Source organism: Carassius carassius, chromosome 14, assembly GCF_963082965.1.
Source record: "Carassius carassius chromosome 14, fCarCar2.1, whole genome shotgun sequence".
Classification (NCBI taxonomy): domain Eukaryota; kingdom Metazoa; phylum Chordata; class Actinopteri; order Cypriniformes; family Cyprinidae; genus Carassius; species Carassius carassius.
Window position 1 is genome coordinate 8,448,578 of NC_081768.1, and position 12,973 is coordinate 8,461,550.

The window sequence follows — 12,973 nt, forward strand, 5'->3', positions numbered from 1 at the left end:
CAGTTCCAACTGAGTGTAAAAAAAAAAGTTCCGAGCTCGAATTATAAGTAGTGTTAAGTCTAGCAATAAATGTATTCCAACACTTTAGTCGATAAAATAATGTATCTTGAATACTTATATAATAAATCGTAAAAAAAAAAAAAAAATCCTTTTCAATAGATTTAGATACGCGTGAACGAGCCTCGCCTGCCATTACCCTCCCCCCTGCGCGTGAACACGCATATAAATACTTCTGCGCGCGGCCGCGTTCCCCAGTCTCGAGGCCAACGCCATTTTGTCTTGCAAGCAGAGGTAAGAAGATGGAGCTGATTTCGTAAAAATAAATTTTGTTTTAGATATATTGTCAGTTTAGTGTTGTATTTGTGCTTTATTAATGAGAAAAGAGTCAATTTTAACGATATTTTGTCTGTTATCATGATTTGACGTCGAGTATAGCATATCTAAGTTATCTGCGCGTGCTGACTAAGGTTAGGCCTCGGCAGCACGCTTGATCCGTTTAGTCGTGGTATATTTTGTCAAAACTGGTTTAAGTTTATTTGTTTACTGATTTAAAGATATTCGTGATTTATAGCAACACTAGTGTTTTTGCATCGTAAAAGTGGACGTTATATAGTAACTTTATCAATTCAGTGTACAGGCGGTAACGTAACGTTCGATGTTTTTGTTTAAAGCGTATTTAAGAAAATATATATTTTTTGCTTTACATTAGCGGAAGGATCCAATCTGCCGAAAACCATATTTGTTGTAAATTAAAAAAAAAAAAAGTGAATGTCGGATGTTCAATTTGCATGTACTGACTGGCCTGGATAAATGATTACCCAGTTTTATACCGTGTGTGACCAGCAGGCGCACAGATGCTTTTTTTTTTCTTAGTTCAAAGTGCATGTTTGCCAGATGTTAAACTGTATAACATTAACCATATTTTGACTCTTTACCTAGATTTCCCTGAATCTTATATCACCATGAGTGGATGTCGTGTATTCATCGGCCGTCTGAGCCCTCATGCTCGTGAAAGAGACGTGGAGAAGTTCTTTAAAGGCTACGGACACATTCGGGAGATTAACCTGAAAAACGGATTTGGCTTTGTGGTGAGTGTTGACTCTTCCCTGACGGTCTTTTATGTGTGAGGTGATGATGAAATCTGTGTCACTGCCCCCTGCTGTCTGATTTTCACAGGAGTTTGACGACCACAGGGACGCAGATGACGCAGTGTATGAGCTGAATGGAAAAGAGCTGTGCAGTGAGAGGTGAGACTGAATCCAGAGCTGCTTGCACCATCTGCCTAATGTGGATGATTAGGCTTGTTTCATCAAGTCGGCATGAAATGAAAATGTACTCTGTTTTATAAATGCATCTTAGATCTTGTGGAGTACTGCCATATATTCCCTAAAGATTTTTCAGTAGGTTCTATCCGGTTTTTCAAAAAGTGTAACAATGTTTGTGGTTAATATAAATTGAGTAGAAATTTTACTCTGACATAAAACTACACGCACTCATACTAAAACTGCAGTGTTGTAGTTTTTTGTTTTTCAAGGTATGTTTACCCAATTGTAAAACCTTAAAGGAAAATATGCTGAATTAGACTCCTAGGATTTGGTGTCACTGCTGTTTCGATCTTATTTTGAATGAGTATTATTTAAAGACTCTTAAATCTTGTCCCCAAAAAGCTCTTATTCATTCGCCTCCACTTTTTGAGGGCAACACTCGCATCTCAAAATACAATCAACAACCAATGCATAGAAAGTTCCTGGCTAACATTTTCTTTTTCAGTCTTTTATACTCGCATGTACATGACGGTACACTACTTGAATTTCATAAATGGTTTTTCTCTTAACCCCAGGGTGACTATTGAACATGCCCGCTCTCGCCGAGGGAGAGGTGGCGGTCCAGGAATGGGAGGGGGACGTTTCTCTCCACGCTTTGGAGGGTATCGCAAATCACAAAGTGGGGGTTCCAGGTACGCAAGAATTGTGAGAGCAATCATATGCCGTTTGTTAAAATTCAAATTCAAATGGGTTGACCTCTGCCCTCCTTTCAGGTATGGACCACCCGTGCGCACGGAGCACAGAATCATTGTGGATAATCTCTCCTCTCGCATCAGTTGGCAGGTGAGCTTTCCAAACTGTAGCAGCAGAGTGGCCTAGCAGCCTTCTGTTGTAGCGATTCATCATCCCTGCACTAATACTTTTCAACTGTACAAGCACACAAAGAATTATATATCTTCATTACTGTTAAACTGACAGTTTTTTTTTCCTCCTCACCACAGCCACACTTTATAAGTATAAATGATGATATTAATGTTGAAAGGTTCTCTAACCCAGACCCATGTTTTTCAAACCTTTTCTTTAACAGCAGTGCTCTGGTATTCTTTAATTGGAGTTGCATGCACAGCCTCCGAGGTGCATAGCGCCCTCCCCTGGTTGTGTTCTGAATAGTGTCCCTGTGGTGCCTCACCCGACACGCAGTGTCTGCCGGTCTAAGTCTTGGCTGGGTCCGTAGCACCAGACAGAGCCGTAGCACAGGATAGCCTTAGAAGAGCTGGGTAGCCGCTCTCTGGAGGGTCTGTGATGTCAGATCTGCTCCATCCCCCGATCTGCTGTTTGGGTCTTATTCTGTTGGTGCTGAAGCGGGGAGGGGTGCAGGGTTTTGGCCCCTCCCCCATCCTCTCTCTCTGGTGGGGTCCGTTCTTACGGAGGCCGGATGGGTCGAGTCCGAGGTCGTTTTAACGCTTCATTTCTTCCGTTTGCTATTTGGACAAGTGGCTCTTTGCTAATGACTTCTGTGGTTTGGAACGGTAAGTAGCTCATCACACTGGATAGTCACACGGTAAAGAGGGTTCTGTCATTTTAAATCTGGAGTTAGATGTAAAAGGAGAAAGATTGCCGGTAGGAAGTTTTGAGACTTGCACAAAATCTAATTAACAAAACGAGAACCTGTTCTCAGGAACTAGCTATAGTAAGGCGTGTCTCCATCTGAGGGCTTTGCTTCCTGCTGTTTTACACAATCTAAATGAGATTTGTGTTGCCGAAAACGCTCCGATAGTTTTATAACTGGGACAAACATCCGGTAAGAAGACGTCTGTTGAGGGAGCTTTCAACAAGGTGCACCAGTGCACACTTTTATAGCAAATGCTGCAAAATGCAGTGTGTGTTTAATGTGTGGGTGCCAAAGTGTGACTCAGTGCTTTTGGGTTTCTCTGAAAGCATGTCATTAAGTGCTTTCTATGCTTTCTGCAGGATCTGAAGGACTTGATGAGGAAGGTGGGAGAAGTGACCTTTGTGGATGCACACAGGACCAAAAAGAATGAAGGGTAAGATCTTGTTTGTGTATGCATAAGACTGTGCTCTGCCGGTTACATGGTTGTAAATGAGTTGTCCTGATTTGTTTTACAGGGTGGTGGAGTTTGCTTCACACAGTGATATGAAGAATGCCATTGAGAAGCTGGATGGAACCGATCTGAATGGACGCAAACTCAAGCTATACGAGGATCGCCAGAGAGAGTACGTACCAGACAATCTCACAGGGTTTCTTTAGGTCTTAAAATGAGCTCATCCTATCACAGTTTAAAAGCTTAAAAAAGCCTAAAGTCAAAGCAGAAATTAATCTTCATGGAGTCATGGCTTTAAATGTTGCATACATTGCAGAACATGAATATCATCCTGAATTTTTTTCATTATAAATATCTAAACCTGTCTTGAACCTTTTTGTACAATTCAAAAAACTGGTTTCAAAGTTAGTGTTGCTTAATACAATTATTGTGCATTTCTTCGTCAGTTACGTTTAAAAAATTGTTCCCTTTTAATACTTAAATTGTTTACCTTCATAAAACCTGCAGAGACCCTGACATAATCTTAACCTGTTTTTCTTCTCTCCTCAGTCGTAGTAGGAGTCGTTCCCGCAGCAGGAGCAGCTCCCGCTCCCGTTCCCGATCACCCAGTCGGAGTCGCACCCCTGAGCGTGGAAGCAAACGCTCTCGCAGTCGCTCAGTCAGTCGCACCCCAGAGAAGAAGAGTACCAGCAACCGGTCTCCTTCCCGCTCTCCTACTCCTCCACGGAAACAGAGCCGCTCCCGATCTGCTTCTGCAGAGAGTCAGCATTGAAACTAATTATGTATGTCTGGATGAGTGAGAATTTTTGTTTTTCCTTCACTTAATGTGGCATATGTCATTGTGCTACTTTAGTGTAAATTACTTACTGTGAGTTGAATGGATGAGTGTGTTCGTGTATGAATACGTGTATGAAGATGTTTTGATTTATTTCTTATGCAGAGGAACTGGGGTGGGTGGGGGGGGGGGTTAAGTGATGGAATGTGTTAAGACTAGATTTTTCACAATGTCTTGTTTTGATTTTTTTTAATTTTATTTGATCAATATCAATCCTGGAGTACTTCTGTAGAGAAATGTATGTGGGTTTTGTTTTTCAAACTCGCATGTAAATTTTGTTTTTGAGTCTTTATGGTGATTCAACAGAAGGTTACGCCTGTATATACACTCTGTAATAAAGTATATTGGTATTTGGCAGACAAAGATGTTTGTGTGCTCAGTTTGAGAAGTGTGCCTCTGCATTGGTTAGAAACGCCAAAGCTTAATATCTACCTTTTAACTGCAACCTCTGATTTGCTAAAAAAAACATTTTTGTCCTCGTGTATTAGTCACTTAATTCTTTTTAACCCAGTCTCTGTGCTCGTCCACTAGGTGCTGCTGCTTCATAGTCTGTAAAGGAGTCTTTAAGACCAGACATGTACAGTTTGAGCTTAACACTATACTCACATTTTAGAAATGTAGGTGAAAAGTGTCGACTTTTGTCTGGGTGAACAAAAGTGAAATTCGATTTAAAATTGTTTTCTGAATTTTTAGATCACCTTAAGTGTTTTTGTATCAAACAACTATCTATTTTAAAGTTTAATGGACTGATTATAAAAATCTCTGAGCGGCTGCATGTCTGAGAATCGATACAGTTCTATCATCTAGGGCCTCAGCATAAACCCGGAGTTATTGATTCAGTCTACGGAATAAGAAGCACATTTGAAGCTTGTGTTTTACTAATTGATCTGTGTTGCTATGAGGAACCTAGCAACTACATACTGAGAAGTATGAATGGGACGCGATATTGTAATATCTGTAGTGTCCAAGGACAAAACACCCTCCCGCCATGCCTCTGCCGGTCCTTTATTCTTTTCGCTCATAAAGCTACTGTCCTCTGTGCACTGCGACGCTCTCGTCCTCAAGGACAAACAGAAAACACTCAAATGCAAACAAACAGAAGTGCTGTGAGATCAGAGGATCTGCTGTACTGGTGAGAATACGTTAGTTGTTTGAGAAAAACACACACAAATGACGTAGACAAGTTGGAGAATAGTTACTTACTATAAATACAACTGAAACATGTCCTTTTGCTCTTTCAATAAACACTTGTCACTGACAATAGCTGCAGCGTTTTATAGACAGAAAAATAAAAAGCGTATCATACTTCAGGTTAGCTCAGAATTTAGAAAAAAAAGTTTGCAAAAAGATATTTCACAATTATCAATCATTTTAGAAATAAAATCAGAAAAAGTAAACATTTTTCTAATTACATTAAATTTAATTTAAAGTCACCCTGTAGTGAAAATCAAGTTTATTATGTTGTTTATTTGTGCTGTTTTTAATTTGCTTTTAGACAAACCCTGTGTCAATCCATTAATCAACACCATTGCTGAGTATTTTCTCCTTAAAACTGTTGCCCAAAGGCAGTCCCAGAAACTGAATATATAAGTATATTTATAATATGTTATTATATTATCATTATAGAATACTACTGTGCTATTGAATGGCAATCTAATATAATATAATGGCAGTACATTATAAAAAATATATATCTGTTTGAGATAATATTTAAAAGATAATTGCCTTATATTAACATCCATTATTGTTGTTTTATTTATATTGTATCTAGACCAACTTTATCATAAAATAGATTCAATAAATGCTACATGCTTGTTTGGTTTTTTGCAAAACTGGTGGAAATAAGCAGGTCCCATACTTCCAGTAAGCTAATGTGCTAATGTCCAGGACTCGCGAGCACCATAATATTAATGATTGCACAGTAATGTGATACTGTACATTCCCAGCATGATGTAAATGTTCATTTATAAACAGCACTAGGTACTTTCACTACAGTTGTCCCGTCAGGACATCCCGAGGGTTCGAGAGCGCAGATGCGCCGGTCGCTGGTACAACCCGGGGTCACGTGACTTCCTGCGGCGAGCGACTGCTGCTGCAGTTTCTTGTCGTGAGCGCTCGGTGCAAGGTGTTGAAACTCCGAACCACAGCGGCATGAAGCCACGCGCAGACACCGCACGAGAATCGCTGCGCCACCCGTGAACGGTAACCCGGCTCCGTAGTGCAGCGGATTAAAAGCGGGAAGGATTTAGATCCAGCGCGTTCCTGAGGGAGAAGTTTGCTCTCTGTGTCGGTGGAGGTGAACGGGACACCAGCAGCGAGCATGGCGGAGAGAAGTGGCCGGTTAAGCTTCCCCGGGAGCGGGGCGCTAAACAGACCGGTGCCTATGAACCTGTTCGCAACCTGGGAGATAGACGGCTCCTCTCCTAACTGCATCCCCAGGTGAGAGTCGCGCGAGATCGGACACCCGGGTGGGCTGTTTGTGAGCGGGCGGGCGGGCAGGTGCACGGCGACAGGGAGTGGTGTGTGTCTGTGTGACTGTGAGACAGAGAAGGGGTGTGTGAACTAGTTAAGACTATCTTTGTGGTTCACTGATCCAGCGCATCTGATTGGACCGGTGTCAGCAGCATCGGTTCACGGGGGCACAGATCCAGTGATGTTCTGCTGATTTAGTAACTCTTTTCTGTCATTCACCATTAAGTGTTAAAATGTGACCCGATTGCCCTTTCATCACTAGTTAGTGTTTTAGAGTTTATTATTATTATTATTAATAATTTTCGTTCTGCTTGGCGCGATCTGACAGTTCTGTTCTGACTGCGCACACAAACAAACTCTTTGGCCTTTGTGACGTCAGGGTTCCGTTCTGGCGCCGTGAGGTGGCACGCGCGGTTTGTTATAAATCGGCTTTGCCGGAGGGGTCGAGCTGTCGTCAACACGGGCCGGTGTCGTGCAAAATAACCCAGTGGATCTACTAGATGCACTGCCACCGGAACATAACGTTCTGACCCAGTGTTTCAGAGATTGCTGCCTCATGTGCTCTCATGAGTCATCAGAATATTTTACTTTACTTTCTTTCTTTCTAAGCCACACATTAGATCAAAACAGAGAAGCTGCTTATAAAACGGGCTGGTGAATGGTGCCTGGAGATTTCAATGTTCAAAAGCTATCAAAAAGAGGGCCTTCTGAAGCTGCGCGATAGCTTTGTGTGAGGAGCAGTTCAAAGTGAAAGTCTTTTTTCTCTGAACAAATCATTTTTTGTTTTTTAGTCTTGACCTTTCAATGAATCAGCTGACCAAGTTCATAAAACCAGTGTGAATGGTTTGTTCACCATTTGGATTGATCAAGTTCTCGAGTTCAGCTCACTGATTAAATGATCCAGTCTTAATGAAAGGCATACTTTATTTATTTTGGGGTAGAAAAATGACCTCTCATTAACGCTTATAGATTGGGAATATAAAGTGTAAATTCTGTGGATTGCTTTTATTTTTGTCATTTTGGAGATTGGCAGTCCTACACTGTAAAAATATCCCATTAACAGTAACGTGCGGTGAAATCTTGTCATGGGTAGGCTGTGACCTATCAATGTGTGGAATATATGTTCATATATTAATTCAGTTAATTTAGCAACCCAAGTTCATTTTAGGCATCATCAGATCGCTGCCTGCATTCAGCAAAGTCAGTCATGTGAGGCTAATGCACAATCAAATATAATAATCAAATTAATGGACACATCTATCTTATGACTTATACAACAAACAAATGTTTTGTGCGGGACACAGAGAAGGAGGCGGCGCGGCAGCCTAGTCACTCCATCAAAATGCGCAAACGCGCACAGACAGCCACGGCGCACACACACACACACTTTTGGTCTGGTGACGGCGCACCAGGCTACAGTCAGAAAACATTGCGTCAGCAGTACAGCTTTAAAGTACAAAAACAGCTTATTCGCTCCTACAAACTGCTAGGCGCACACACCGACACGCAAGTCGGGAAGCGCGAGGATTGAGTGAGAGCGAGTAGATCACGTGACATGAAGCAAGCTCGGTCTCTGCCTCAATGTTGATAATTCAAGACAGCATGAGAACTGACTGCGCATGCGCAAATCTACATAAACTACGTTCTATGGACCAAAGAGGCACCGCTCACCTCTGCCTCAATGGCCATGGCTTTTGAATTTCCTGCATGAAACAACGGTTTTTAGGAGCAAACAATGGCAAAATGAGTATATCATGTGTATTCCTGAAAATTTTTGTTACAAAAAATAATATTTGGAATAAAATTAATGCAATTTATAATGTGGTGAATTAATAAAGCTCTTGGAATTAATAAATGTAATGTCAACATTTCCTTTGGTGAGGCACTGCCTACCCTGCCTACCCTGACCGCACGTCCCTGCCCATTAAATATGGTTGCACTGTTATAAATACTGTGACAATGTTTCCGGTATTATGAGAGCCCTGTGTATTTTCTAATAACTGTATAGTTTATTTAGATATATAATGTATTTTGATTGACCAAAATCTGCTTTATAGATTAAAATGTAGCACCATAATAATACAGGTGGCACAGTTATTCAGCTTTTGAACAACATGAGGGTGTACAATGAAAATTTTCATTTTCTGGTGACGGTTCCTTTAAAACATCCTGAACTGGAGCAAATGGTGAGAAGGATGGGGAGTAAAGAGAGAGATGTGCCTTATGAATTCTTGATCATAATAAAAGATTCACAACTGTACCACAGACACATTTTCCCTCAGGCCCTTTGTCTGCCTGATGTATGTCTGCGAGGAGCACCACGTTTGACCATAGAATTCCTACAGTTAATTATGTGTTAATTTAAAGGTCTGTTCTGTGCACATAACTGAAGCTGAGAGCAGAATCTGAGAGAAACTAATTGTCTTATCACAGTGAGACACACTCATACATCTCTGTCATAAAAATGACATTAACTTTAGTTTTTAATGAGCTAATTAATGAGCTCCAGCAGTTGCTCTTCTGAGCTTTCCTGTAGGATTTTCCTCTAAGCCTAAGACTTCCACTGCAATGGGTGTGGCCTTTTTTTTTTGAAGTAATATCTGATTGGCTGGGCCTGAATTGGAGGGCGTGTCCCTATTTTAGGACTGGTATTCTTATTTTTGGCTCCTAGGGAACTGTGAATAGAATACATTAACTTAGCAGCACTCAGACATATTTTTTGCCAGTTTTCATTGCAGTGTTGTTATTGTAATTTTGTGAAAATTAACAAACAAAAATGTATTTTTGTGTATTTTATTTGTTTTGTGAAAGATGCATCTGTCTCTCAATGTTTTCAGCTTTTGTGTTTTTGTCATGCTTCATCTCTTCATCTCTTGTTTACTTGAGTGTTATGTGTTTTTGTTCTTTAATTGAGCGTATATGTATGTCGAGTGTTTTGAAAAGAGATACTTTGCATCCTACAAGCGCATCTAAATTTGTGTCCACTGTATATTGTGGGTCAGTTGTCAGCTTGAAGTGTTTGTGTGGGCTGAAACGTATCTGGAAGCAGCTATTTTGAATGCAATTTCAAGCTGTTGATCTCTCTTGATGTTTGATTGTGTCAGAGAAGAGGATGAATGAATTTGCATTGAATGACAAGAATCGTCCTCATTCAGATTACACACTGCAAAATAGGTCACAACACATTTAGACTGAAGCCTGTGTGACTGTTGTGTGTTATGGCGGATTTTAATAGATTTAAAAGGGCTTAATATTAGCTCACTGTAGCCTCCATAATCCTCACGTTCAATTAAGATGTCAGAGCTGACACATTCGGACTGGTTCAGTCCCGCTGAAGTCAGTCAGAGACCATCGGAGTGTAAGAAAACAGAAGGTAACTGAACGCTACAAGACACAGAAATGTCAGCTACAAATAAAATGGCTACAGCAGAAAAGCTGATCCACTTCTGTCGTGTTAGTCATTCACTTTTCACTCCCAGCATGTGAATGTGAAGTGTGTTGATCTGTAAATGTGTGTGAAATATGAAGTTTTGTTGTGGTTTGTAGAAAGCAGTCTTAGTCTTGCTAAAATAAAACTATTAAAAATCTGAAATACTAACTGATATGTGAATATTAGATGAAGATGAAGTAAAATTGCTAAAGGCACAGCTGTTTTAAATGTAAAAATAAGCGCTATTTCAGAATGCTATAAAAGTATAGGATGGAGGTTATTCTCATATCTTAGTAAATGAAAATGTTTTCGTTCTTTTGAGGTCACTATACTTTGAAAACCTGCAGTTTTATTCAAAACGTCCTCCAGAAAGATTCAAAAGACCATCTACTAAAACTGTGCTGCCATAAATGGCTTGTTTCTCACATCAGAAACCTAAACTTATTAACACATGGTCACCCACATTTACACATCAACAACACCTAATCAGTGTCGAGCGTGGCCTGTTCAGTCATGTTAAGGTAATGCTGAGGGAGTAGCAAAGATATTATTAGTCCTAAACACCAGAACACTTATAGATGACATCAATAGCAGATTTTACAATTCTATACTATTTTGTCTAAATAAATACAAAATAAACCATTACAAACTAAAATAAGTAATTTAGTGAATTTAGGCTTCACAAAATTATAATTAAATGGTGATTCTTTTTGAGATTTGCTATAAATTACATTTCATAGTTTTAAATGATTAATGTTTTTATGTATTAACTTTAAGTGAGTGTTACATGATCTAAATGTATTCTTATAGTAAGAATAGGGAAAATAAACACTATCCAGTTTGAACTAATAAAAAAAAAAAAAAAAGGTTGATAACTGATATTCTGTATATCTTGAGAGTAAAATTACATTCACCAGCAGGAGCTTAAATACAAACTTATTCTTTATAGAGACACTGTGCTGCTGACTGTGCACGACCCCCTTATGGTCTTTTGTATCTTCTGAAGTGGGCATCATTTTTACTAGAACAATGGAAATCTCTCTGTGTGTCTCTCTCTCTGATTGAACAGGCTGTGCTATGCAGTCATATTTGTGTGTGTTGGTGGAGTGTGTGCTGCGTTCTCACCCAGAGGGAAAAAACAGTCATGGCTTTGTCTTTAACGCACCCACAGCCATTCTTACACACTAACAGGAGCGGGGTAAATAGGCGTATTGTTTATATGATAAATCGCTCTTTTGTCCTGGAGCGTTTTGTTGTGTATTTTGTGTACGTTCTTGATTCCGAGGGATAGCAGATGCTTGGAATCTCTTTAATGGGACAATGAATGACGGTGCAGCTCTTTTATAGCACGTGGTCTGAGTCTGTCCATCAGTTCCCGTTATGGCACTGTTCAGTCATGATGTTCATTTTGTAGGTTAACCTAGGACTAATTTGCTATGTTCCCTCAGGAATTTTTACTGGATTTTTAGAATAGCGTTTTTTATGTGTGTGAAAAATAAGGTTACAAAGGAAGATAATTACTTCTCTTTCGTGTCAGTCTTCATCATGCATTCATGAGAGTACCATGATGTATGCAAATAAAGTCGTTATTTTAATCTTCTTTGTGCACAAAACATATTGTCATATCTTCATAAAATTACGATTGAACCACTGAGGTCACATGGACTATTTTAACAATGACTACTAAATTTTTGGCCCTTTAACGTTGTAGTTATTATGGGTTTCAAAGTCATGATGGAGAGTAATTAATGACAGAATTTTTATTTTTGGGTGAACTATACCTTTAAGCAGCACAATATTTTTCAACATTGATAATAATAAAAATATGTTTCTTAAAAATCAAATCAGCATATTAGAATGATTTCTGAAGGATCATGTGACACTGAAGACTGACTGCTGAAAATTCAGCTTGGCCATCACAGGAATAACATATTTACAGTTATTTTAATTATTTATATGACTGTTTTTACTGTTTTTGATCATATACTCACCTTTATGTTTAATATTAGAATTTTTCTGTGCATATGGCAGGAAATGAAGTGACTTGCGCGCACACACACACACACACACACACACACACACACACACACACACACACACACACACACACACACACACACAAAAACAGAACACAAACAAACTGCTTACTCGGCACTTACAATAAGATGGGGGGTAGGTGTGTGTGTGTGGGTGTTTTTGCTCTCTGTTTGTTTTTGGTTCTCATTCCTTCAGATTCCAGTCTAGTCAAGTCTGAAGGTTTGTTAAAAAGGACGGTGACATAAGCACACACACACACACACACACACACACACACACACACACACACACACACACACACACACACACACACACACACACACACACACACACACACACACACACACACACCTCCTAAAGTCAATAGCCAGTAATTCAGACTATAAAACTCCTCTGACTATATTCTGAATGTTTGCTGATGTCTCATTTTACACCTGCATCATATAAAATCACCACACAGAAACTTAAACCCAGTTCACCAGGTTCTGTGAAAACAGCCAACAATGTGGTGTTTGATGGTTTTTAGCTGAGCTGGTGTCTGCATTTGTTAATTATTTGCATGCGGTCATAAATAAAGCCAATAATCCTGCTTCTGGTCAGAAGAAACGAACAGGCTTAGAACATTGATGACAGAATTGACAGTTCCTTAACAGTGATCTATAGATCCTTCTTCATAATCCAAGTATCTTCATTTGCATTGCTATTTTTGTACCGAAATTATTTAGATGGATTTATTTTAAACTCTGTTGATCAAAGTCTATTAGCAGTGCAGCTCTTTGTAAAGACTGATCATCAACATCACCGTGAGGTCCAGAGATTCAGAAGATTCCAGAGCAAAACCGGCATCTGAGCACACCCTGAAAAACAGATG

General features: G+C 39.7%; 2 protein-coding genes across 9 annotated transcripts in view; both read left to right on the forward strand.

Moving 5' to 3' along the window:
* Positions 1 to 159: 159 nt before the first annotated feature.
* On the forward strand, positions 160 to 4,631 carry LOC132156859 (serine/arginine-rich splicing factor 5-like). Of its 2 annotated transcripts, XM_059565912.1 has the most exons (8): positions 161 to 291; positions 940 to 1,088; positions 1,177 to 1,247; positions 1,841 to 1,957; positions 2,039 to 2,108; positions 3,237 to 3,310; positions 3,393 to 3,500; positions 3,878 to 4,631. In XM_059565912.1, exons 2-8 carry the CDS (start codon positions 963 to 965, stop codon positions 4,098 to 4,100), a joined length of 789 nt encoding a protein of 262 aa, XP_059421895.1. In that variant the 5' UTR covers positions 161 to 291; positions 940 to 962; the 3' UTR covers positions 4,101 to 4,631. The 2 variants fall into 2 exon arrangements, with proteins under 2 accessions (XP_059421894.1, XP_059421895.1); XM_059565911.1 differs by having other exon boundaries at positions 160 to 291; positions 1,841 to 2,108.
* A 1,526-nt stretch (positions 4,632 to 6,157) lies between these two features.
* The window catches only part of LOC132156854 (phosphofurin acidic cluster sorting protein 2-like), a 32,097-nt gene continuing 25,281 nt past the window's right edge, over positions 6,158 to 12,973 (forward strand). For 4 of the 7 annotated variants that reach the window (XM_059565901.1, XM_059565903.1, XM_059565902.1 and 1 more), the window contains exon 1: positions 6,159 to 6,602. In XM_059565901.1, coding sequence (XP_059421884.1) covers positions 6,484 to 6,602 — 119 coding nt within the window. In that variant the 5' untranslated portion in view covers positions 6,159 to 6,483. Of the gene's footprint in view, positions 6,603 to 12,973 lie in introns of all 7 variants that reach the window. The other 3 variants (XM_059565898.1, XM_059565900.1, XM_059565899.1) reach the window with 1 other exon arrangement.

Coding starts and splice junctions, on each gene's coding strand:
- LOC132156859 (XM_059565911.1), top strand. CDS start 963: ATGAGTGGATGTCGTGTATTCATCGGCCGTCTGAGCCCTCATGCTCGT. Junction 3,311..3,392: donor AGGACCAAAAAGAATGAAGG/GTAAGATCTTGT, acceptor TTTGTTTTACAG/GGTGGTGGAGTTTGCTTCAC. Junction 3,501..3,877: donor TACGAGGATCGCCAGAGAGA/GTACGTACCAGA, acceptor TTCTCTCCTCAG/TCGTAGTAGGAGTCGTTCCC.